The sequence below is a fragment of the Lissotriton helveticus genome, chromosome 12 (assembly GCF_964261635.1).
Source record: "Lissotriton helveticus chromosome 12, aLisHel1.1, whole genome shotgun sequence".
Lineage (NCBI taxonomy): Eukaryota > Metazoa > Chordata > Amphibia > Caudata > Salamandridae > Lissotriton > Lissotriton helveticus.
Genome location: NC_136073.1, coordinates 914,393,677 through 914,421,621, shown reverse-complemented (window position 1 = coordinate 914,421,621; position 27,945 = coordinate 914,393,677). Strand labels below are relative to the sequence as shown.

At 42.5% G+C, this 27,945-nt stretch overlaps 1 protein-coding gene across 1 annotated transcript; it reads left to right on the top strand.

The window, feature by feature from the left end:
* Nucleotides 1-26,231, top strand: LOC144798226 (olfactory receptor 10AG1-like). The gene is made up of 5 exons (XM_078668975.1): nucleotides 1-543; nucleotides 19,072-20,001; nucleotides 20,567-20,582; nucleotides 24,982-25,099; nucleotides 26,165-26,231. Exons 1-5 carry the CDS (start codon nucleotides 1-3, stop codon nucleotides 26,229-26,231), a joined length of 1,674 nt encoding a protein of 557 aa, XP_078525101.1.
* The last annotated feature ends 1,714 nt before the right edge of the window (nucleotides 26,232-27,945 follow it).

Below are 27,945 nucleotides of genomic sequence, written 5' to 3'. Positions count from 1 at the left end.
ATGGGTGGCACTGGTGCTGCTAGGACTGGCAGGCGGTGGTCACGTCTTTTGAAATCTGTAACTAGACCTACCTTGCTGTCCAAACCCTTCGTGGCAGAGGATGATGTGGGTAAAAGTTATCAGACTTTATGTCAGCAGATTGGAACATCTCTGGATAAATTGATCCCTCTAAGAAATGTAGGGGACAGGCCTAGAAGAACCAATGCTTGGTTTACGGAGGATCTGGGCCAGCAAAAGCTCCGCTGCAAGCAGGCGGAACGACTTTGGAGAGGAGATTATAGGGAAGTAGACAAGGTGGCATATAAAGCGACCTTGCAGGAATACAAGATCCAGCTGAGGAAAGCCAAGGCTCAGTTCTTGGCGGACACTCTGACTAGGGCCGCTAATAAAGCGCAGGCGTTGTTCAAATTGGTGAACAACTTAGCCCATCCGCCTTGTGCTGCCTCGAGCGTCCCCATCTCCCAGGACTTGTGTGATTCTGTGGCTGACGCATTTGAGGAAAAAATTAGGAAAATCCTAAGTGGACTTCAGAGCTCGGAGCAGGTAACAGCTTCCTTGCTCCCCCCGATAGAACCATCTGCTACGGGGGTTCAGCTGTCCTGTTTCCCGTGCCCCTCCTTGGAAGATTTCTGCCTTCTTGCTAATGGTGTGTCATCAGGATCACCACTTGATCCCATGCCCCAGAAGTTCTGGAAGGCGTTCCAAAATGAACTGTTCCCGCCGCTCCACACCATCTGCTGTCAATCTCTAAGCACAGCAGTGGTCCCGGAAGGCTGGAAAATGGCAATAATCACACCATTGCTGAAAAAGGCCTCCCTGGACCCCTCAAATCCGGCCAACTATAGACCTATCTCGCTCTTGCCTTTTATAGTAAAGGTCGTAGAGAAGTGGGTCACAAGAACTTTATCCAGCTTTCTGGAAAATAACTCTTGCCTGGATGTATCTCAGTTCGGCTTTAGGCCGGCTCACGGCACGGAAACTGCATTGGTCGCCGTGTTGGACGATCTAAGGGCGCGGGTCGACATGGGCAAATCAGCATTTTTAGTGCTGCTTGACATGTCGGCCGCGTTCGACACGGTGGACCATGCAGTATTGCTGAGCCGCCTACAGAGGGCAGGAGTCACTGGCCTGGCCTTGAGTTGGATTACATCTTATCTTAGTGACAGACAGCAAGCAGTGGCGTTTCCACCTTACCGATCTGCCACGCATCGCGTGGAACAAGGTGTCCCCCAGGGATCGGCGATCAGCCCTATCCTATTTAACTTGTACCTTCAACCTCTGGTCGCCTTGATAAAGTCATTCGGCATATCGGTCATCAACTATGCCGATGACACTCAGTTGATCTTTTCATTCGAGGGCACTAAGGCAGTATCAATGGACACATTTCATCGCTGTATGTCGGCTACGGCCGAGTGGTTGGGTGCGAACTCGCTACAATTTAATAGCCTAAAAACGGAAGTGGTCCACTGCTCCTTAGATCGTACACCGCGCCCGCTCCCGGACGACTTCTGGCCTGCATCTATTCCTGGCACGGTGGAGGCAGCAAAGTCGGTCCGGAATTTGGGAGTTCTATTTGAACCCAACCTGCAGCTTGATGCGTCGGTGAACAGAACAGTAGCGACTTGCATGGGCCTACTTCGGGCCTTACGCAAGATTTTACCTCTTCTCCCTGAAAATGCTAGAACAGAAGTAGTGCGCAGTTCTATCCTTAGCCGGTTAGATTACTGCAACGCACTGCTCCTGGGGGCCCCAAAACTTCTAATTTTAAAACTACAGAGGATACAAAATATGGCGGCTAAGCTGGCTCTAGCGCGTCCTCGATCTGCCTCTGCCACGGGAGCACTGGCTGATCTCCACTGGCTACCTGTCCAGCAGAGAATATTGTTCAAGTCAGCTTGTCTTGTTTTCAAGGCCCTGCATGGACAGGGGCCAACGCCGATCCAAAACCTGTTTTCCTGGTACTGCGCTACTAGATCATTAAGATCTTCCTCGGCGTTCTTAGTGACGGTCCCGAGGATAAATAGAGTGAGGATGGGCGGCCGGGCGTTTGGCTTTACGGCCGCTACACTTTGGAACTCACTCCCGTTGACATTGAGGAGTACACAGGATCTCCCCTCTTTTAAAAAGGACCTGAAAACGTTCTTGTTCCCTAGGAAAATGTAATGATAGACCTGTTGCAGCACGGACGCAGTCTCAGCGCCAGGGTACCCTTTGGGTGGCAGTTGCGCTTAATCAAGTAAATAAATACATACAAATAGAATTTGAAAAACCTTAGAAACTCACTAAAAAAAACAAAGTTTACTGGGACGTTATAGTTAGGGTCAGATTTTACTCATACAAAACCAGAGGAATTCAGCTATTAAAGTTAGCTGAGTTAATTATAACTCGTGCCTCCTCAATGCACTGCTTATGATATCACCTATTACATCACTAATTACATGGTTAGTGATATAACTGATGACATGTCAAATTACATCACTGATGACATCTGTGATGACTTCATCCACAGCCTCTCTGATGCACCCACTCACACCCCATAGAATATTTTATAAACCCACTGCCACTCCCATACAACCATTCACAAACCCATTCACAGAGCCATACCAGTATTTACACACCCAGTCACTGATTCATTTATCTACACACACTTACACTCGCTCACCCATGCTGCTACTCATAGGCCCACTCACTCATTAATACAGCCATTGACATATCCACTCATACACCCATGCAGCTACTGAGTCACTGAGTCAGTCATCCATAGAGCTACTCAAACACCTTCTCACTCACCCATATAGTCAATCACACAGCCATTTACTCACCGAAAGATTTACACACACTCACTCAAGTACTCATACTGATACTAACATACTAACATACTCACTCACCTATACAGTCACTGACACAGACACTCACCCATACATTCACCCTTGCATTCACTCACTCACCTATACAGTCACTCACATACCCAATCACTAACATATACTGGGTTAGACCTGGCACCATTGGTGTGGGTCTCCCTTCCATTTTTTACTGTTGCCTCCTGTGTTTTTGCTATGTTTTTGCTTATCTAGTTGCTTTGGGCACTTTGCCACTGCTGTTCAGTGCCAAAGTGCAAGTGTTCCCTGTTCTAAATTTATGTAATGAATTAGTGATTCCATGGTTGGCTGATTTGATTTACTTGTCAGACCCCACTATAGTGCATCATGTGTACCCAGGGCCTGTAGCTCAAATGCTGCTGGTGGGCTTGCAGCACTGATTGTGCCACCCACAGAAGTGGCTGTAAAATATGTCTCAGGCCTGCCTTTGCAGCGCCTGTGTGCAGTCTGGGACGGCCATGTCGACTTGGCGAGTGCACATACTTGCCAGTCCCTAAACCATCCCTTTTCTGCATGTTAGTTACCCCTAAGGTAGGCCCAATGTACCCCTGTGCGCAGGGTGCATTGTATGTGAAAGGAAGGACATGCCCTGATGTGTGTGGCATGCCCTGATAGTTAAATATTGCCAATTTAGTTTTTCCCTATTGCAAGGCTGTCTGTTCCCATAGGTCAGAATGGACAGTTAGATTATAACATCTTATAAACATAACTGGCCCTAGGAACAAGATAGAAAAATGAAGTTTAGCATGCCTGAACTCAGAACGTTAAAGTGCATCTTTTGGTGAGATTGATTTTGACATTCTGTGTTGGAAAATACCACTTTTAGAAAGTGGGTATTTTCTTGCCTAACCATCCAGGATGCCTCTGCTAGGTTTGTGTATGTCATGTGTGCCTTGTGATTGACAGAAGCCGGGAGAGGGCAGTATCTCCAGAAGCCTGATGGGTCAGGGCTGGGCTGAATGGGACCTAGGTTGAATTTAGAGTAGAGAGAGGAGATCTCCTTTCACCTGAATGGACCTGGTCTGCCTTCAACAATGCTATCTCCACCTCCTGCCAGGCAGCTGCACCAGTGAGGACAGAACTGGTTTTGGCTGGGTACAGACACTCTCTGCCTTTAGGTAACAAAGAATGTGTGTGTATAAAAAGAGGGACCCAGACACCAGACTTTTAGATCACTTCTGGGAAATCAAGAGGAACCTTTGCCAAGGAGAAGAGACGGATAAACTGAGGAAGAATACTGCTCCTGTGCTGTTTGCTGTCTGGGGTTGGCCTGCAGTGGCTGCTTGCTGCCAAGGAAAGGAATAGAAGGACTTAGCTGATTGCTTGGTCACCTGCTTGAAGAAAAGATCTCCAAGGGCTTGAAAACTGAGCTTCCCTCCTGACCTGAAGTCACAGGGACCCAAAGACGTCACCACCAGCTCTCCTGAATTACCTTGTTGGAAATTCTATCCTACAAAGAGGTGCCTGCTGCTGTTTAGGACCTAGAGAGAATGTTTGTAGCTGGGAGCTGTAAAATAGACGTAATTAGAAAAGCGTTTCGCATCCGCACCGATTCCCGGTGCATCACCAAGTCACAGAGAAGTGCCGCATCCGAACTTGGTTCCGCCGCCTCGTCCACACTGGGTCCCGATGCATCACCGAGAAGACCATGGCAGTACCTGCTGTGCGGCTGCAAATGTAAACGCATCAGACCAGATTGTCGCACCGCATCAAGTCGCCATTTTGTCGCTTTGTACCGGATCGTCGCATCACATCGAGGGGCCATCTTGTTGCATCGTAAACGGAACGCAGTAAGAAACAGACTTATCGCCTCCTTTCCAGTAAGGAATCGGCACATCACCACCCCTGCGCCCTGCGCTACAGTAAAGAATGGACGCATCACCTCCCCCGAAGCAAGGAACAAACGCATCACCTTCTCCGCAAACCTTTTTTTTTTTTTGCCTGACGCATCTGAATTACTATGTAGGAAAAGTGTTGCATTTACAACTTGCTTTGAACTGAACTAGTTCTACCATCTGAAAGTCTTATTTTTTATTCTGTGTTGTGGATTTTTGTTGTTTGGTCTTGTTTAGATGAAGATTACTTATTTTTATAAACTGGTGTGGTATCGATTTGTAGTGTTTTCACTGTGTTACTGTATGTCTTCACAAATGCTTTACACACTGCTTCTGAGATAAGCCTGTCTGCTCATGCCAAGCTACTAAGAGAATAAGCAGTGGTTATTTTAGGAGTGTATCCCCCTTACCCTGACTGGAAGCAAGGGTCCCTATTTGGACAAAGGTACCTACCTCTGCCAACTAAAGACCCCTATTTCTAACATTCTACCTTTCACAGACGTAGTTACCCATATACCTCTCACACATGCACTGACTCACCAACAAAGTCATACACACACTCAACCGTACAGCCCCTCACACATGCAAACACTAACCCATACAGCAATGACTCACTCATCCATATAGGCAGTCACGCACTCTTTCGTCCACCCACACACACACTCATACACGCACACAGGTACTCAGACAACCAACCCTTCACCCATACAGAAATTCACTTACCTGTTGTGCTTTTAATTTGGCACACTCGGACACTCCAAAACTTTTCACTCTCGAGAGAAGGCAAATGCACTGCTGCATCTTTAAATGGAAAGTATGTCTTTTGTCCAGCCGCACAAGAATTTATTTTCATAATAGTTTTCAATTAGTAGCGTTTAAGAAACAGTCAATGACAAGTGGGCACAGCCGTGACCCACAAAACACAAGACAAAACCACGAAAAGGATTGGCCAAAACGCAAGCCAAAATGGGTCTGTATACTTGTACTCAGTTTACACAGACATAGATTAACGTATCAACACCATTGCACACTCTAATACAGCTCAATCTTAGTGCATAAGGTGTATTGGTGTCGACGACGTTTCGATGCCACTATTAAATACAAGTCATCATCTTCAGGACAATAGAATTGTACATTGTAGTCTTGACAGTAATATGCTGCGCCTTTTTACATTTACTTTACATTTAAAATGACCAGGGACAAGGTAAGATACACACAGGAAAAAAGGGGGGAGAAAAAGGTCTAAATCATATTTAGAAAAATAAGCTAGGCATGCTTTCAGCATAGAAACGGTGACATTTGTGAATAAAACGGCGATTTGTATGGTTATTGCTGTGCGAATTTCGTGCTCGGGTGATATAGATATGAGAATCATGTCAGAATCACGTTAGGACTATATAGGTGGTTGTTCATAGTTTTCTCAAGCATAAAGCGCGTGACCCAGTCCTGTAGGTTAAAATTGGCGTGTTTAGCGGGTTGGTCCGAACTTGGCTCGTGAGGACGGGTTCCATCGTGGGTACATACTGATACAAAAATTTAAAAATGGCGCAGTACATAGTGGTGAAGGGTGATTGGAAAACGGGTAGTCATTTATGCCGCGTGTGGTTTAAAATCTGCGCAGTGCGTACTATTAAACAAAAGTGCATAGTAAACGGGGATTTACCTATGGCAGGAGTTATAATTGAGTCTCACGTAATTCTGTGAGGCGTGCGGGCCTTCACAATTTAATTATTAATGGTTGCTTGGCCAACAGCCAGGGTACCTGTGAGGGCGAAATTCCAAGATTACAAGGAGTCTATGTGGGAATACAATGGTGTGTGGAATAAAACCAAAACACATATTTACAAGTTCACTTAATAAGTCTCAGAGCGTCCCTGCGCAATAGCGTGTGTTTGGACGTCAGCCGGTGGAAAATGCACAATCGCATTTATCTGAGAACAGAATTGTAAGCAGGTATTAGGCGGGAACGCCAGGCTGTGATAGCGGGTGGCAGGGGAGGGCAGAGTTTGGGCGTGAGCACTTACTGTGGGAGTGGTGAGCCCAATTGCTTCATCTACTTCCGTGTTTTCTGAGAGACTCGTGATTGCCGGTTCAGGGCCCGGTATATAGATCAAAGCTGCACTATCACCAGAAAGTGATGTAGGACAAAGCAGCTCTATCACCAGAAAGCGATGAAGGACTAAGGAATCTCAGGTGAAGGGATTAAGATAGAAAGGCGGCAGCCATCTTAAGGTGGTGTGGGATTGCTAGTGTCGGTGCAGATGGAGTGAGATAATATTACAGGGGTGAAAGCATGCAAGGTGACACAGCATGAGACTTAAATACATGTTATAGTACAAAGCACAGAAGGCATTTTATAAGAGGGATGTCCAGTCCTCAAGGCGGTTGAGGCCACTGTGAATGCTGTTGGTCCTTAAAATCCAGTGTAGTTCCTCTTTGGTGAGTAATTGCGATATGTCAGCCCCTCGTGGAGGCGGTTTGATCAATGTTATTATTGTCCATTTGAGGTCATTCTCAGTGTGTCCTTTGTCTGTAAAGTGATCCACAAGGGGGGCATTAGCAGTTTTGCAGCGAATCCTGCAGCGATGCTGTCCGATCCTGAGTTTGATTTTCTGGCTTGTTTGACCTACGTAGATCATCATGCATGGGCACAAAATAACGTACACTACATTTGCTGAGTTACAATTTGAAAAGTACTTTCTCTCAAATTTGATGGTTCCATACTCAAAGGTTTTTCCTTCAACAGTGTAATGCCCCCCTTGTGGATCACTTTACAGACAAAGGACATACGGAGAATGACCTCAAATTGACAATTTGACCGAGCAACCTTTAACAATTAAATTGTGAAGGCCCGCGCGCCTCACAGAATTACGTGAGACTCAATTATAACTCCTGCCATAGGTAAATCCCCGTTCACTATGCACTTTTGTTTAATAGTACGCACTGCGCCGATTTTAAACCACACGCGGCTTAAATGACTACCCATTTTCCAATCACCCTTCACCATTATGTACTGCGCCGTTTTTACATTTGTGTATCAGTATGTACCCACGATGGAACCCGTCCTCACGAGCCAAGTTCTGACCAACCCGCTAAACATGCCAATTTTAACCTACAGGACTGGGTCACGCGCTTTATGCTTGAGAAAACTATGAACAACCACCTATATAGTCCTAACGTGGTTCTGACATGATTCTAATATCTATATCACCCGAGCACGAAATTCGCACAGCAATAACCATACAAATCGCCGTTTTATTCACAAATGTCACCGTTTCTATGCTGAAAACATGCCTAGCTTATTTTTCTAAATATGATGTACACCTTTTTCTCCCCCCTTTTTTCCTGTGTGTATCTTACCTTGTCCCTGGTCATTTTAAATGTAAAGTAAATGTAAAAAGGCGCAGCATATTACTGTCAAGACTACAATGTATAATTCTATTGTCCTGAAGATGATGCCTTGTATTTAATAGTGGCATTGAAACGTCGTCGACACCAATGCACCTTATGCACTAAGATTGAGCTGTATTAGAATGTGCAATGGTGTTTATAAGTTAATCTATGTCTGTGTAAACTGAGTACAAGTATACAGACCCATTTAGGCTTGCCTTTTGGCCAATCCTTTTCGTTGTTTTGTCTTGTGTTTTGTGGGTCACGGCTGTGCCCACTTGTTATTGACTGTTTCTTAAACGCTACTAATTGAAAACTATTATGAAAATAAATTCTCGTCCGGCTGGACAAAATACATACTTTCTATCTAGTGTATGATTATCTCCCCTTGTTTATTCTTCTAGAATAGGGACCACTGTTCTCTATAACATGATACTACCCAAGGTCCCTACCGAATTACCTTTGGGTTCCCTTGTCCTTGTATAATAGCACCTTTAAATAACACACGTAAAACAGCACTCCTAAAAGACGAGGCAATAAAATAAGACCCAGCACTCTCTTCAGGCCAAGCAAGAAAACAAATTCAGGTGCATTTAAAGTTACACACACATGTTTATTAATTTAATATTTTGGAAAGGATGGCAACAAATATTAGTTTATGCAGACTCCCAAATATCAAGTAACTTAAGAACAAATCCCGAATAACATATAGCATATACACATGTAGCAAAGAGCAAAAAAACTTTACAATTATATACACAACATAAGTAACACCTCACTCTTCGATTCTGCAACATCCTTGCCAATTCAAGCTGGAGGAGCCCTTTGACAGCCCAGGTAGGAGTTCGATCAGGACTCCAAAAAGTTCTGCTCTTTTGTGATGACACGTCTTCCCCACAAGTTCCCAGCTTTCCACGAAGACTCCCCATCTTCAATACCTTTACTCAATGTGAGAAAAAAGTTCTAGAAACTTCTCCCCCTTTTTTCTGTTATGAAAAACCGAGTTGGCCCTACTGGTCTGTGTCAAAGTCAAGACAGAAGCTGGCCAGACCCCTGTATTTTGACTCTGAGATAGATCTGTACATTCCACACAATTCCTGAAAGGTAACCAAGCATGCATCCCACACAACATGTTCTAGTTCACTCTGATCAGTGAGGAGCGAAAATAAGTGAAGAGCAAAAACATCCACTCCCCACTTTGCAGCTACGTGCGTGCACAGAAAATGTAGTATGTTACACAAGATGGAGTCAGTGCAGAAAATGAAGTCAATTATGCAAAATGAAGCCAATGGTCAATATATTATTCTTAATATTGTTACAGTACCGACTCACACACCCATACCGTCACTTAGACACCAACTGACAGACTGATACAGACATTCACACAACCTGGTCACTCACCCATACATTCACTTATACAACTAATCACTCACTTATAAGGTCAGTTACACACCCCCAGCATCAAACATACAGGCACTCATACACAAACTCATTCACTAATACACCTTGGTATATATTTAAGACTCATAAATGTTTTTAAAACACAAACAGTCACTGGATGTTGTCATCAGTGATGTCATTTGAGATGTCATCATTGATGTCATCAGTGATGTCACTGACCATGTCATCAGTGTTGAAAGGTGTGAGGTCAGAAACAGTGTATTGCGTGAGTATGAGTTATAGTTAGCTCAGCTATATAACTGCTGAATTTCTCTGGTTTCTCTGCCCCTAACTATAACGTATTTGTAACCTTTTTCAGTTAATAAATGCATATATTTATGTGTATATATGCTACTGGGCAGTTATAGTTAGGACCTAGTTATTGTAAGAAATGTATTCGGTTTGCTAATAACTTTTGTGCCATTTGATGAATTTTCACAAACCTTCAAAAAAAAAAATCATCCACTCTAGCTTCTTCCTTGAAAGTTTCAGGGTGATCTATCAAGTGGGGGCCCCAAAAAAGTGCAGGGTTCCAAAACGTAATACTCATGCAATTTCTGTAGGGATTTCTAAATAGTGCTGCAGTCAAAATGACTGAATGGAATTATGCCAACCTTGCCAGAGAGCTAGTTCTTTATATAGAAAGCACATGTTTTTGTGACTTGGTGTAAATCTGTTCAGTAGTTTTTGAGAAATTAAGGTTAAAAATATTTGTATATCTGGACAGTTGGGTTTGTGGGACAATCGTGAGAGTCCTTTGGACATGCGACTTCAAATAATAGAGCAATCCGATTGTCCAAGGGGGCTTATTTCCTATCGGCCGTCGTGCTCCCAACAGTTTAGCTGAAACTTATGCTTTGAATGGTTGGTCAGAACATGAGGAGAAATGTTGTGCCCACCATTTTTTGGACACAGAAACTCAAGAAGAACATGACCGGTGGAGTGGAAATAGGAATGTGGTGTGATTGTGTTCTTGGGTCTGTACATAGTACAAGGGTTTTAAAAAATTGTCCATCTAAAGGAGACAAATTAACATCCAAAGTTAATGTCCGATCCAGAAATCATATTTACAAATGAGCTGAAACTTATGCTATGATTGGTTGGTCGCAACATGAGGAGAAATGTTGCGCCCACCATTTTTGGGACACAGAAACTCAAGAAGAACCTGACCGGTGGAGTGGAAATAGGAATGTGGTGTGATTGTGTTCTTGGGTCTGTACATAGTACATGGGTAGACTAATGAACATCCAAAGTTAATTTCCGATCCAGAAATCATATTTAAAAATGGGAAACCCTAAACTAAATGTATTTTCCTAATAAAAGCAGATTTTAAGAAAAATAGAGTCACTCCTCGAGCCTGGACAATTTTCTTTCCTGGCTGTCCTGGGTTGAGGGAATTAGTTCCTGGCCAGACTTATCAAGGTCTGACTGTACGGTGACCAAAACTACATCCTGCCGCATAAACATGTGAGAGGACAGGGTGTCTGCCCTAGCAAGGTCTCCAGATATGTATGAATATAGCATGTGTACAATGCAAACCTTCCCAAAAGGCAGTGGATCAACATCAAAGATATAGTGTCATTGGCAGGAAGCTGTGTTTCGAGAGTTTAGTTCTACAGCACTTTATTCTGGTGTAGTGTTCTTTAAAGAGGCATGTCTTCTATTTTTTCTTAAATTGGCGAGGGTTGGGTGATCCTCTCGGATTCAAGAATGTTGCTCTACATGATTGAGTATTAGTCTAAGGTCTGGTGGTGTATTTCAGGCTCTTAATGACAGGAGGAGCAGAGGCTGTGGTGTGCCTGAGGCATGGCCATTTCACAGAATGCTATTTAAAAACGGTATTTTCGAGGTGGATGTCTCCAATAGGCATGTCTGAAGGGCATAATTCAAATATGATACCCTCACTCTGGCACAATCCATTTTATTTAGCAAACATAGTGAGTATGCTTCAGACAGCACAGTATATCTCCTAACATGGGTCTGCACGGCACACATTAATGCATTCGTTTGTGGACAAAATGAGGCCACAAAGAGCATCAGGGTTAGGATCTCATAGCCCATCCTTACTTTCATTAGGGCTGTACTTTCAGACACAGCACAAGGTGGTAATGGGCATTAATTATGTACCTATTGTGCCTTATGTCTCCTCTGATTAGCACTTGATTGCTGTCCTGTTGCTTCTATGGTGGAGTTGCCATTAGGAGATTCACGGCAAGTAAAAAACTAACCCTGGACAAAGCACTACGCTACGCTCGCGTAGTTTGCGAAGTTTGAGCTACTTTGCACAACGCCAACTGCACTTAGCACAGTGCCAACATGCGTAGTGTAGAGTAGCGTAGTGCAGCGGTCATTGTTTGCTTGCTCACAGTCCTCAACGTTAAGTTGGCGACCACGAGCAAGCAACATGATATCCCGGGGAGACTTTTTCCTCGTTCGCGATCAGCAACATCAAGTTGCTGATCGCGAGCGTGGAAAATAAACCTCCCGGCGAGATTCTCAGCGCGCGGAGGTCAGGTTTCTCATTGCGCGTGGTTGCGTATGCTCGCAACCGCTCGCGATGAGAAACTACCAGTCCGCGTTGAGAAAGCTGCCGCTCGAGAAAAAATCTACTTGAGCGGCAGAAAACGACACCTCGCATTGTGCAAGATGCCGTTTTCAATGATTGCACAGTGCCGGATGCTTGTCCGCAGTTTGCAATCATTGAAAATGGCATCTTGCACAGTGCAAACTGGGTACTACGCAGTTCGTGTAGTGCTATGCGTAGATTGCGTAGTGCGAAGTGCACTTTGAGTAGCTTCGCGTAGCGCTACTTCGCAAACTACACCAAGCCCTATAAAAAACAAATGTGTTGCTTCTTTGTTTATGTATGAGTAAGAGTGAGTGAAGAAGTCTTCTGTAAAAGGTAAGTCTTCAACTTCTTCCAAAATTAGAGCAGCATTGAGGCATTCCTGATGGATATAGAGATATTTTTCCAGATTGTGGTTGAATAAACGAAAATGGCCTGCTCTCACTCTTTTTTACACTACTTAGTCTGCTTGTGTCCTTGCTGTGGGTGTGCTGAGAACCACCAGAGACTGTGAGTTTGTCTGCAAGTTGAGTGAGGGTGTTGGTCAGGATAGGTTTGTAAATGATGCAGCTGGTTTTGAAGATGGTGCATGCCTGAAAAATAGAGTTCCATCAGGTTGGGGGGATGTCTTCATATTTCTTTAAGCCCTAGAAGAGACTAGTGTAGAATCTGGAAGACCATAGAGTATTCTGCACCATAGAAGCAACAGGACAGCAATCAAGTGCTAATCAGAGGAGCCATAAGTAAGGGTGGGCATAGTTCGCGAAGTAGCGCTACGCGAAGCTACGCGTAGTGCACTTCGCACTATGCGAACTTCACGTAGCCCTATGCGAGCTGCGTAGTGGTATGTTCGAAATGTGCAAGATGTGTTTTTCTATGATTGCACAGTGCGGACAAGCATCCGGCACTGTGCAATCATTGAAAACGGCATCTTGCACAGTGCGAGCTGTAGTTTTCTGCTGCTCGAGTAGATTTTTACTCGAGCTGCAGCTTTCTCAACGCGAACTGGTAGTTTCTCATCGCGAGCGGTCGCGAGCATGCGCAACCACTCGCAATGAGAAACCTGACCTCCCGGCGTTGAGCATCTCGCTGAGATGTCATTTTGCTTGCTCGCGAACATGACGTTGAGGACCACGAACAAGCAAAAAATGAAAGCTGCACTACGCTACGCTGCACTACCCGTGTTCGCACTGTGCTACAAAATGCGCAAACTTTGCAAACTACACGAACGTAGCGTAGTGCTTCACCCGGGGTTAGCCATAAGGCACAATCGGGACAGAATTAATGCACAGCACTATTGAAAGCAAGGATGGGCCATGAGATACTACCCCTGATGCTCTTTGTGGCCTCATTTTGTCCACAGAGGGATTCATTAATCTGTGCTGTGCAGACCCATGTTAGGAGATATGCTGTGCTGTCTGAAGCATACGCACTATGGGGCCCATTAGGATGGCGGGCGGATTGCCCCTGCCTATGGTCCCTCCCTGCATTTTAAAGTACAACACGGCCCACCGCAATGTTAAAAATGCGGGATGCACCTGCCACTGTGGCGGGTGCATCCTATTTCCACGCACGGGACCCCCGCCCTAATGGCGGACGGTCCCTTCCCGCGACAGGATGGCCATCCTAATGGGACCCTAGGTTTGCTAAATAAAAATGTTCTTTTTGCATTTGTCACCCCGAGTGGGACGGGTATGGCCAGACTAAATAAAATGGCCTAAATAAAAGAACAATTGATGGACAGAATGCAGTACAATGTCAAACATTCACCCCAGTACAGAAATCTATCCTGGCTGATAAATGCTGAAAGCCCCAAACCAGTCCTAGGATGCATGTTTCCAGTCCAGGGAGGACCTGGCCTTGCAGTTTGGGCTGGACTGTCCCCATTGGGGATGAATGGTAGGTGAGTGATGGTCCGGTAGATGACGAGATCATCAGGGTCTAGTGTAGGTTTGGTTTAATGATCAGAGTATCTGGTCTGTCTTGAGAGCTTCTGGGAGGATGCCTTGAGTGATGGAGGCAATGACAATGTTCACTAGGGGTAAGAGGGCATTTTCAGAAAGTGCTCTAATGAAGGATGATGGTAATACCTCTTCATAAAAAGTGACTTTGAGAGATTTGAGTATGTCAGTAGGATCTGGGACAGATAGGGCTTTAAAGGCTAAGCATTGCATCCTTTTTCTGTAAGGAATGAAGAGATTGATGGCATTGCACTTTTCCATGGAGTGAGGAATAGGTGTGTCCGGCAGGAGGCTGATGCAGTGCTTGATTGTCTTGTAAAGTGTTCTCTTTCTACTGGTGGGTTCATTGATTTTGTTGATAAAGAAGTTTGCAAGAGTAGGGCAGTTGGTTGCTGATGATACACCTATAAGCAAAAATAATGGGACCCCCTCTAGACTTCACCAAGCCAGGGAAGGAGGGGAATAAGACAATATAACAAAAAGAACAATTTCCCTTATCTAACAAATAATACTAATGTAACAACAAAGCAAAATGATTGAATCAATTGTCGGTGACAAAGGCTCATAGATAACCTACATTTATTTCAAAAAATAATTTATTTTATTTTTATAGATATAGATTCCATTAGTTTACATCCATACTTTTATTGTTAATTCCTAATGAAAGATACGAAAAAATCAATTTTTATAAAGACAGAGATATTTTTTTATACACATAATATGAATAATGAAAAACAGGTAAATCATGACTAAACATTATTTACAATTCCTACAAATCAGTACATTTATTAAGCCCGTGGAAAATTATTTTTAAACTTCAACCACACTCATACTCAGCAATCCAAGCATTCTCACTCTAGTTGCATACCCTGCCACACCAATTAAAATAAGGAAGTAAGCTCATGAATACAGGTCTCCAAGATCAATGTGAGATCCCGCACTTGGTCGACGCGCGTTTCGGCGGCAAAGGCCACCTTCTTCAGGACCACTTCTAATACAACAACCCAATTATCCAGGGGATCTACAATATACAAACAATATCAATGTCACCAAACAGAGAAAAAAAAAATATATATATATATACCAAATTAGCATTTACATTGTTGAGAGCAACAAAAGAACAAACTCCCAATTAAACGACCAAGAACAAGTTTAGAAAAAAAGGGGAGAACCAAGGTGATCCCCACAAAAGTCCATGACATTGCTTATTCACAAACTAAGACAGCAAAAAAGAGAGAATTGTGAGACAACTGTTAGCTACCTCAATCCTGTGGTGCAAGGTTCTGTTTTAACATTGTTATCGAGAACATGACTAAAACCTAAAGGTACAAACTACACTATACGAAAATATGATTTCAAAAATACTTACATGAAATAACTATCTAGTCTAGGATAGGGTATTCATGTAGTATACATCTTCCAATTAATGATCTAAAATTGGAAAGGATCAACTATGAATCTAAAACATTGTGATGTTTTTCAGTGAACAAGGAGGTGCAATGTAAAGAGAATGAACTCTTACCCCTTTGTAGATATATACCAAAATCTAATAAGATTATTGACGTTCCTTCAAGCGAAACGAATCTTGATCTTTCTTTTAAATAGCTACGGGCAGAAATAAGAAAACTAAGTGGAATAAGCAAAATAACTGTCTAACAGTATTAACAGTACGCTCCAATGATCCCATATTACCTACCTCCATTAAATAGTAGATTTGTCCACAGTGTGTAATAAATCCAGGTTGTAATTGCGATTACATAATTCTTTGAATGGGGGAATACGCCAACAAGAATTATTTTCCCAGAATCCTATTAGAATAAATAAGTTACAACTTAAATATAGTGGAGGGTACTAAATGTACAATGTCTGCAATTGTGTAGAACTGGAGCTCATTGGACATGATCTTATATTGCATGAAATCATAATGTGGACCTAAAAACGACACAAGAATGTAACCCACAGTAAGGCAAACATTCACTCGTTGCCAGTCGGGAAACAAATGCATACGTTCCCTCTCAGTATGATTCACATATATGGCGCATGCATGACACTACACTATTTTCACAGTGGGTGTTGGTAACTGGGATACTGTTTATCCAGTGCTGAACATGCACCTTTAATAACTAGTTGCTTAATCCAACATGGGATTCGAGCATGGCATGAGGTGATGAAAGACCGCTAATATCCCCACCCGTAATCTAACAAAACGCCGGGTTCTCCTCAGTTGCTATATATATGCATACGAAGCATCAAGCAGGACTACTTTAATGGTCACGAAAAACATAGTGCACAGCAGTTCTAGTACTTACTTAACTTCGTAAAGTTGTTAGGAGCGACGTGTCCCTCTCCCAGTTCGCTGCAAACAAAGGCGGAAAATGCCAAGCGTCCTAAGAATTTTTATAAGCAACCTCGCCCACGGTGATACGGACGAGGTATCGCGATACTTTGCAAGGACCCGGAAGATCGTGGATTGAAAGGAGTGAGATTAAAAATAGAAGATGCACTTTGCTGCCACCATATTGGAATAAGCTATGAGGGCGAGGAGCCATATCGTCTTTGACCATAGTAATTTTATGATATTCTTATCGCATAAATAAACCAAGTAAAGATTTTTCATAAAAAAGGAAACAACTAGCCCTATTTCTGAATGGTGAAAGGAAAGGAGGAGAATAGTGTAGAAATAATACCCCTATAATTTCAAAAAATGAATGAAACAAAATATATAGATGTGTATTATCAGAAAGATTCAGCTATCACACAAGATAATTAATATGTGATTATACAAGAGATTTTTATATAAGAAAAATTATTAATTACCCCTACTTCTAAATAATAAAGAGAGAAGGGAAAAATTGTATAAAGATAATTCCCCTAAAGTTTCAGAAAAAATGAATGGATGAATAAATCAGAGTATATACATGCGAATTATCAGAAAGATTCAGCTATCACATAAGATGATTAATATTTGACTCTACAGAAAGAAGTTTTCCTATGTCAATAAAGATTACGGAAGGGGGACAAAAAATTTAGTGACATACCAGTTTATTTCTTCGTTCAGACCAGGTTTAACGCAATACAGATGGAAGATCCAAAACGTTTCTCGTTTTTTGCGTGTGATTTCTACTGGTTGACCTATTTTTAATTGAACTTTTTCAAGAATAGACCATGTTAAATCTTGTTCACTGTGGTTCATGTCTATAGAATGCTGTACAAGCGGTGCTGACAACCTATTGGTTCTGATCGAAGACTTGTGCTTACTGAAATGTAAGCGGAACTCTCGACCAGTTTCTCCTATATAAGCTAGCCCACATTTACAAAACAGAATGTAGATAACATTGCTGCTCCGACAATTCGAAAGATGCCGTAATTTAATTTCCTTCCCATTGTGTGAGATGACATCAGATACGATGGCAGACTCACAGGCATGGCAGGAGCCACACCTGTGATTGCCCAAGATGATTGGTAGGCCCGTAATCGATCTTTGGTTCATATCTAATGGTTTCTTACTAGGACGTGTATGAACCAACATATCTTTTAAGTTCTTATTCCGTCTATATGCCAAAAGGGGTAGTGGTAACATTGGGGCATTCTCATCATAGTTTAAGATCTTCCAATTTTTGTTAATGACATTCCTTAACTTAAAGTTGAGCGTGGAATGATTAATTATACAAGTAATCCAATCTGATTTGGAACGTTTGGATCTCTGTAATAATGCTTGTCGGTCATAATATTTCGCTCTCTTGTAGGATTGTCTCACAAGCCTGTGAGGATAACCTCTTTTGAGTAGCCGTTCTTTCAGAGCGTCTCCATGTTTATGGAAAGAGGTCATATCTGTGCAATTCCTGTGATTCCGTAGGAATTTGCCGAAGGGAATAGATTCCCGTTGACAATTCGGATGGTAACTGTTAAATTCTAAGATAGTATTCTTAGCTGTGCTTTTCCTGAACAAGCTCACATTTAACTGTCCACTAGTGCCATCGATCTTAATATCTAAGAAATCCACATAGTCATGACTGTAATTTACCGTAAACTTCAGATTGGGGTCACTAGTGTTGAGTCAAAGGATAAACGCTTGTAACATCACAACTGGACCACTCCAAATAAAAAAAAATTCATCTATAAATCGTTTCCAGGTAGAGACATTTTCAAAAAATGGTGCCATCTCATTATAGATGTGTTGTATTTCCCACTCTCCCATGAATGTGTTGGCCACACATGGGGCACAAGATGCTCCCATTGAAGTACCCTTAATTTGTTTAAACAGCAATCCATTGTATTCGAAAAAATTATTCATCAGTACTGTCTCCAGACACTGAAGGATAAAACTATCTGGTCGGTTGTCTGGGAATCTTTGTAATAGGGCTGACACCGCAAGTAACGCTCGACACTGAGGAATGTTGGTGTACAATGCCTCAATGTCGAGCGTCACCAGGATGTCAGTCATATGGTTGAACGGGGTTCCCTCTATTTTGTTGATAATATCGCCAGTGTCGCGAATATACGAGGTGTATCTGTGAGTTAAAGGGCACAAAAAAGAATCCACATATTTGGATAAGGGTTCTGTACTAGAGCCAATAGTTGATATAATTGGTCTCATGGGGGGATCAGTTTCTGACTTGTGGGTCTCAGGAAGACCGTAAAGAGCAGAGGTAATTGGACAGGCTTTGTTGAGAAAAACATATTCGTCATTATTCATATTATGTGTATAAAAAAATGTCTCTGTCTTTATAAAAATTTATTTTTTCGTATCTTTCATTAGGAATTGACAAAAAAAGTATGGATGTAAACTAATGGAATCTATATCTATAAAAATAAAATAAATTATTTTTTTAAATAAATGTAAGTTATCTATGAGCCTTTGTCACCGACAATTGATTAAATCATTTTGCTATGTTGTTACATTAGTATTATTTGTTAGATAAGGGAAATTGTTATTTTTGTTATATTGCTGATAATACAACCTTAATAACATGTAATTGTATCTTCTATTTTCTCTGCAGAATGATCACAGTGCTCCAATGGATAGGTCAAACCTGACTCTTGGAAGTGGATTCCTTCTCTTGGGCTTCTCAGATGCATCACCCCAGCTGCAGGTTCTTCTCTCTGTCATGTTTATCCTTCTGTACCTGATGACTCTCCTCGGAAACCTTATAATCTATGTCATCCTTACCTTGGAACCAACCCTGCACTCACCCATGTACTTTTTCCTCAGACATCTGTCCCTGGTGGACATTTGCTACATCAGTACAACTGTTCCAAAAACACTGAGCGGGTTGCTGCTCAAGGACAGACATATTTCCTTCATTGGCTGTGTCACACAAATGTTCTGTTTTGTCATGTTTGCGACCACAGACAGTATTCTACTGACGGTCATGTCTTTTGATCGTTATGTAGCAATCTGCATCCCTCTCCGGTACACAACCATCATGAGAAGCTCAATGTGTGTTCAGCTGGCCTCGGGCTCCTGGATCATAGGGATAGCCTGTTCGATTAACTTGACCTCTGTGAGCTTTAGCTTACCCTTCTGCAGGTCTCATGAAATACCTCACTTGTTTTGTGATCTCCCATCACTCATGAAGCTGGCTTGTGGGGACACATTTATTGCAGAAGTTGTGAATGCTGCAATGAGTGTCTTGCTCATGATGGTGCCTTTAATGCTCATTGTAATCAGTTACACATTCATTATCTCAAAAATCTTAAAAATCAGGTCCACGGAAGGCCGAAAGACTGCTGCTTCCACGTGTGTCTCTCACATAGTCTCTGTTGTGCTGCTGTATGGCACAAGTATTCTTACATATTCTCAACCCAAGTCGAGCCAGTCTTTAGGTCGGGTATTTTCTGTCTTCTATGCTTGTTTAATCCCCATGTTGAACCCTCTGATCTATTGTTTGAGAAATAAGGAGGTGAAGGGAGCCCTAGAAAAGCACAAGGTGATGAATATATTTTTATTGATGATGTGAAGAACAAACTCATTATGCTTCGTGATGTGCTGCACTGTCATGGACTCTGTCATTCAGCAATAGCTAATTGATTCATTTCATGAATTGGCTGTGCATGTATTCTTTCATCTATTGATCTGTTTTCAGAATGCTAATACTGACTGTATTCACTTATAGCACAATTATTATATTTTGATGGTTAGTTTGATTCATGCATTTCATTACAGGTATTTGGGATAGAAGTTATCAAACGCATTTTAAGCCCATAATACTGCCATGCTGGGCATGATAGCTCAAGAATTATATTATTATAATGTGCTTTTTATCATCTTATAAATTCACATACTTGAAAACAGTACACCCTTACTTGCATATCATCGCATATGAACATGTAGGGCCATATTATCAAGACCTTCACACCAGAACCTGGGCTTCTATGGAAATTCACAAGGGCATATTATCAAGCCCCTTATCGCCGCTTTAGCAGCAGTTTCTTGCCGCAAAAGCGGCGATAATGTATCGCTGTTCTTGATAATATGGCCCTCATTTGTTGCAGCAGCTTGAGGTCTGCGGTATGCACTCTATATGAGCACCGTGGCATGCATCCGTGGACCTATGCACTCTTTTCTGTGAATCTGCTCTGCCGAATCAACTCTACCATCATTGCCGACTAAGGATTGGGGCCGCTGTCCGTGGACAGGCACATCTCCTTTAGTAGCTGTGCGTCACAAGTCTTCTTCTTCATCCTGTTTGAGATCGCATGTGGTAGACTAACGACAGTCATATCTCTCTGGGGGCATTTTTACCAGCCTCTATCACCCGAGGAATGTAACTTTTTGTGATGTTCCTGTGCCAAAAATCCCTTTACCTTATTTACAATAAATAAGGCCCCCCTTCACACTATACTCAGCATTAAAGGGGTAGGCAATGGGGGTTGCGGTGGGCGTTCTGCTGCACACACATTGATTTTGACACGGCCCCTTATTTACAGAGAAAACCTGGTCTTAACATGGTGAAACAAGGAGAAATGCTTTCTCGTTTTTGCTGTTCCTATGTGTGCTGCATTGTGCATGAATGATTGTGTATGTGACGGAAGGTGTCCCTTACTGCATATAAACAATCATTGAACAAATGGCGATTTTCAACTTCTATGTTTGCTGCACAATGCAGCACACATAGCTGTTTCAAATTGGCATTTGTATAATGATTGATAAACAATCCTTCCCCCAAAACAGACACTCTCGCACTATGGTGCAAAGGTTCCTGCATTGGTGCTAGGCAGCTGAATTTAGCAGGGCTGAGCTGTATTCCTGTGAATACAATGCATCCCTGCGTTTTCAGAATGGGGGAGCATGGGGTGATCATTGATTGCTTAACACCATGCTTCGCCATTCTGTTGTAAATATGCCCCTCAGTCTCTATGCAGTCACCTGTGGCCTTCTTTACTGTGCATGAGTAATTAGGGGTGGGTTGCATCTTTAATCTGTTTACTCTGCGACCCTTACTTAGATGGGTTTGAATATGGTTAAAACCAGGACTGGAGCTGAACAATGCAGTCAGGAATGATTGCATGCATATACCATTTTTAGCTTATATGAGATCAGCATTTAGGGATTTGGGTTGACCAGATTTATATGATTGCCCTGATAGGATTGTTCGGGGAGATCTCACCTCATATGGGTTAAAAAAAATTGCTGCAGTGCAAGCATCCAGGGAGAGCAGAGAGTTACCCACACAACTTGAGGAAACCCGGTAAAGATACTTGAACATGAACTTCCAAACCATGGCTGTTCATTTACATACGACGGTCCACCTCTACTGAATGCCTGATGATAATGTGCTAAACTGAAACACAATTATCTGATAAACGCTTCGACAGCCCTGAAGAAGCCACTGTTGTAGGGCGAAACATGTTGGCTGTGCCCACATGATAAAGAAGAATTTGGAATAAAGAATTTCCCATTAACATTGAAAAACATGGATTGAAATTATTGAAATTTAAACACTTTATTTATGATCATATTGCCTCTCATCTTGTTGTTAAATTTGTATTTGATTTATGGCCATGTGGCAGCTGGTCATTTGTGACTTAAGAGTGACTATACTGAGTGGTGCATAAGTTGTGCCCTGCTGTCATTCTTTGTTCTGAGTTATGCAAGCCCTCTGTGTGTGAACATGTTATCACAAAAACATGTGGGTATATAGAGCCTTATCTGACATTAGTCGCAAACCCTCATTCTTGTTTTCTGTTAACAAGATTAGGATGCTGCATTGGATTTTAGCTGGTGAGCTAGAACAAAGTTGAAAATCTGGTCCCCTGGAGTTGCAATTGTTTTTCTGAACAAGGCACAATGCACTTTGTTTTATTGTGAACATCATAGTATTGCTCATAACCAATTCATTTTTTCTTTATTTAGAGGTAAACAATTTATGCAAGCTAGACCTGCCCTCTTTTTCTTAAGACGCTGCATAATGAATATGTTTGTTTGAATGCAGTCAAATCTTTAATGGGCACAATTAGACACTTGGATTATAGGGCTAACCTGTTACCCCGCTTGACCCCTATGTCCTGCATCTAGCCCTTCTGCAAGTCTTGTGCAATACTTCACTTCTTTGGCATTGTCCCATCACTCATGATGTTAGCGTGTGAGAATACCTTATTCACACATGTTGTGACTACTGCAATATGTGTATTTGGCTTAATAGTGCCCTTAATGCTCATTATATTCACTTACAAGTTCATCATCTCAAAAATCATGGAGATCTGATCCACCGAGGGCAGGTGCACAGTGGCCTCCACCTGTGGATCTCTATTGTGTGCTCTGTGGCTCAACTATTCTTACAGAGGGGAGTGATGGGTGGGAGAGGGTCTCCACCTATGGCCTTCGCAGCTCACACACAAGGTGCTGGGGTCGCCTCACAGACTGCGCCCAGCTGGTCAGATTCTATTCGCAGGGACTCATGGAACGTTGAGCAAGGAAGTCATAGCCCAATCCCAGTCATGGCCACATCAAAGTCATGGGGCCACAGAACAGATTCCCAGAGACTACACGACCAGAGTCCACAGTGAAAAATCTATTAACTCCATTTGTGTTACCTACATCAGGTTGAACACAAAATTCCAATGTGACACTTGGCTCTCATTGGAAAAGACAGCAAACAAACACAATTCAAGCTATTTCCCTGCAGGGCCTTAAGGTGTTCTAGGAACGACCCTCTGACCACCTCCAGCATCACTTGTTATAATTAGCAATTTGCAAAGCACAGGTAAAATCCAACTGAAACCTGCACAAAGCAGCCTGAAAACAGCCCAAAATTGTAATCCCTTCAGAAGAAGGGTGTAACCCAGCAAATAAACCCAATTAGAGTAAACCTTGTTCTACGCCACGTGCAGAGACGCCCAAGGTGCACAAATGTGTCAATTGACACAATAGCCTAAAAATCAAATATCCACTTCTCCTTACAATTGCATGCAGTACATGCAGGTCAAAAGGACACCTCGACACTGATAAAAACATCACTCCTTTAATGGAGCAGCCAACAGAAGAAGAGTATTGCCCCCACCATAGCAAGGAGAGGGGGGACCAAAATACAAACAGGACTAAATCAGCTTAAAACTCACTATTCCCCAAAAGTCCTAGCACCTCCTTAATCAACTTAAAGCTCACCATTCCCCCCAAAAAAGAAAATCCTAGCACCTCCTTCCAGTACCCCACTAGGTAAAATTTGCCCACAGTAAAACCACTGAGCGCATTGGTAAAATGTAAACACAGGAATTTTCCAAACAACTGCCTGACTATGTTTTTTTCCAAGCTAACCTGCAACACACAGCTCGTATCCTACAGGTCTGTGATTGAGCTGCAAGTGCACCATCATTGTCACGGTCCGCCACCCCTTCAATCAAAGCTATCAAAAGGACTTTTGCAAGGCCAACCCCTCAAGAAACACTGACTACAAATTGACTTTACAACCATTTTTGTTAAAGAAATACATTTTTGTACTGCACCAAGACAAGACGCCTCTGGGTTCCTAATTGGCAGACATATCCCCTGAAGATGATCCTACAGCCTACAATTTTTTTCTAAGTAATGTATTTCTGTATTTTTGTCCATGCTTTATTTAGTCGAGGTGCTCTTGAGGCCCTCCAGAGTTAGACATACGCCTAACCTCATAAACTCTACTTCTCCATTCTTGTAACCCATGAGCAGGGACCTCTTTCGCCTCATGTACACCTATACTGAACCAAATGCTAGCATTCCTCATACACTACACAGCAAACTGCTACACAACACCTGGTACTAACGTATGACTGCCGTAGGCACTCAAACCATGAGCAGGTCATGATTCATATGCTCACTGATACCCCACACCATTGGCGCAGACAAGCTTTACTTATCCCAGGAGATAGTACCTGAAAAAGTTAAATGCTGCGTCCATCTGTACCTATGTAGGATCATGGCCAGGATTCAACCCAATAGATTAGAACTCAGTAGGGCATTAGTAAACGTCACCTGGTTTGACCAGAACACCACAGCACTGTATCTTTTTACAGAACATAGCAAAATCCAAACCAAGGTAGACTGGAATCACAGAAGGGGCACGAAGGGGTACTATAGGGGAGGACACTGTCCAGAACCGGGTCTTCGTAGAAAAGAGGTTCTTGGATGTAGCAAGACCACTGCACCAGTACACAAATACATCTGCTCCTGCCTCCGTCTGCAATCCCAGGGTGGCCCTTAACATCTTTGGGGACACCTTCCTTAAGTGGACCACGGGCTTAGAATTCCAGTGCAGTGTTTCTCAGCTCAATCACGATAGGGAAGAAGAGCCTCATGGGAGGGGGCACAGCGATGGCATAGATGCCCCAGGCCAGGAAATCTGAGATACTAAGATTAATAGATACACATGGTTGGAGGGGAAGAAGCAGCTCCTACTTGTATGGAAACTTCCACTGTTTTCTCTGTGCTTCAGATGCAACAGAACCATACTGCTTGGCAGCAACAAAAGCTTTGATCAATGATACTGAGCTTGACCTCAATGCTATCAAGGAAGAACTGAGAGCTATCCACCTAATGCTGATGCAACATCGGTATGTGTTGGACTTGATGACCGCGATGGAGGGTGGGGTGTGTGCCAAGACTGGTGCTACCTGTAGTACTTTTATCCCTGTAAACATCATGGACAATGGGACATTAGCTTTTGCCATCCACAAACTGCATAATCTATAGGCTGTCATGAAGAAGGAGGGAGGTGCCCCTGTGGAGGACTGGTAGAGTAGTATCTTTTCTTGGATCCTCCTATGTGTATCCAAACTATTCACATCACTAATCCCAGTTTTCACTATTGTACTTGTGTGTGTGGTTTCCTACAAGTGGGGATTTCCTACTGTAAAAATGCATTCCTCATATTAGGTAGTATGCATAACAACGTCAATATCGGTAAAGTCAATTTCCATGTACTCTATGACAAATATTGAGAATGTCAGTAAAAATTATTATATCAAGGACCGCCAGATTATTTCTAGAAGTTCTAATAGACGTGCATCATTGCTGTCGAATACATGCAAGGTGACCTCCCCATCAAACTTGAGTCAGAGATACGTGGTTCGACAGGCCCTTAGACCTCAACTCACCTCTATTGAGTGGCAGGTCACAGGTGGGGTCTCACTTAACCCAAAGACAAACCGACACCCAGGGAAAACCACAAATAGGTCAGAGGAAATTGGCCTCAATGAAACACGTTTGGACAGGGGTGCACATTCCCAAACAATTACAACAAAGCTAGATGCTACATGTAGATAGAAAATCTGAGCCAATCAGGACATTCCATGCACACCACACATTGTAATCACTTGCTACCTTCACTAGACATCTGGACACATTCGCGTTGACCCACACTAGCCCTCCACAAGATCAAGAACCATCTTTGACCCTTATCCAATGCAAACACTTGATATTTACCATTATGATGCTTTTTCAAGAAAGCAGAATTGCTTTATTGTACCCCAAAAGATGAATCTATTGTTGCCCCAAACTTTGTACAGCGAGAGACTTTCTTCGGATGCACTTTGTCAATAGTCTCCCGGCCGCTGAGTTTAATTAAACCAACTTGTTTCTTTTTTGCCAAATGCCTCTTGTCTTTTCATTTCTTTCAGATACATTCATATCCAAGCAACAGGTGATCAGATTTCTGAAAAGTTTTCTGAGTCTTGGGAAGAATAAAAGGCAGATGGGGCTGACCGGTCATCACAATTAAAATAATGGATCCTTCTCTGGAAGTTTCTGAGACTAATTATGGTTAAGGCCCTATAATGCTTTTGCTGTGTTTAATTATATATTTCTCTGGCTTTTAAACAGGGATCTTCCTTATCTAATGTAGCACAAGAACTGAGGTCAGACAGCAATTGTTTTACAGTATTGTTCTCATGGATTGGCAAAGGGGCCAGGAATTCTATTTTCATATAAGGATATTTTAGAGAATTTTGAACCTTTTCCTAAACAACACTGTCCAGCACAGGATACATGGTGATGTTCATAGCATGACAATTTGGACCTCATCTAGGAGAAGAAGAATGCAAGTCATGAATCACAGGAATCAGTAATGCCATATGAGGAACATAAACATTTTGTACTAGAATCAACATTATAATCAACATTACAATCGATTTTAAAATGGAAAAAGCTCAAGTAGCATTCCAGATGTATGACCACAGGCTAAGAAGATATCTATCATAAAGCTTGTAGCAAGTGAGAAGCAATCTTTATCGTTTATTGATTCAACAGGGGCTTATTATTTTTCTTCCTTCAAAACATGCATCAGAATTATTTCTTGCAGAGGAATCATCTCAATTGATGTTGGTTCTGTCAGTGGCTCATAATAAACCACAGTAGTAGTTTCAATAGTTGAAATCACAGCATCAGGTTCACTTGTGGACACTGGTATTTGGTGTAAAGCTGGAAACATAACAGGCTCTGTAGTCCATGGATTGCATCTCAGGACTTCAGTCTGGCTTTACTCTTCTTGCAGAGCAGGATGAAGATATTCTGATCTACTCAGGAGGTACCTTGGTGATAGTAGTGTTCTGCGGACAGACTCAGCCACAAAATGTTTCTTGATGTGATCGATTGACATTTTCCTGTTTTTCTTTCAACTAGACAACAATGCCAAAATACCTGTTAGAGTGCCTGCTACCCCAAGAACCGGACAAGGTGGTCTGCACGATGGCCCAAAGGCTTGTTTATCAGTGAATATTCCTGTACAAACTCATTCACTGTGAGCAGCCACCCATCAGCAGCTTTAGTACTCTTTTGTCAGAGGGAAGTCAAACATTTTCACATTTGATAATTTGCTTCTAGGTTCATTGGATGGTCCATAGCAGAGCACATCCTATCAAAGTTCCAGGTGTTTTTGCTTCTGCTTTCTTTCGAGGTACATCAAGATCATAACATAATGTGTATTTGTAAAGCACACATTCACCCCTGACAGGGGATCTTGGCACTCAATAACAGATGTTTATTGTTACTAACCTCAACGGTACTCATTTTATTGACCTCAAATTGATGAAAGGCTGAGTGGACTCACGGGGAATTGAACCTGTGACTATGAGGTCGAACACAGGCCCCTGCAGTGGATGCATTAGTCCACTGAAACACCACACCTGGCTACATTGATACTCCAATGAGTATTGGATGTAACTACCTAATACTTTTCCAGACAAGTTACTCAGTGCACCATAAAACCCATAGGGGCAAATATAGCAATTGTATTTCAAAAGCAGACAGAGCACCTATAAACACCTCAATGGTGCACACAGGACTGTTGTCTGATTGAGAAGTACAAACTGTTCCCATCGCTGCTAGTCAGCCAGTGGCAGTCTTTTGTGGCCAAACCCAAAGGAATGAGGAGTATGAATGGACAGTAAAAAAGATATATTTA

Excerpts from the sequence above, each read along its gene's own strand:
- LOC144798226 (XM_078668975.1), top strand. The coding sequence starts at position 1 with ATGGGTGGCACTGGTGCTGCTAGGACTGGCAGGCGGTGGTCACGTCTT. Across the intron at positions 544-19,071 it reads GACTTCAGAGCTCGGAGCAG|AATGATCACAGTGCTCCAAT; the intron begins GTAACAGCTTCC and ends TTTTCTCTGCAG. Across the intron at positions 25,100-26,164 it reads CTAATGCTGATGCAACATCG|ATACATTCATATCCAAGCAA; the intron begins GTATGTGTTGGA and ends CATTTCTTTCAG.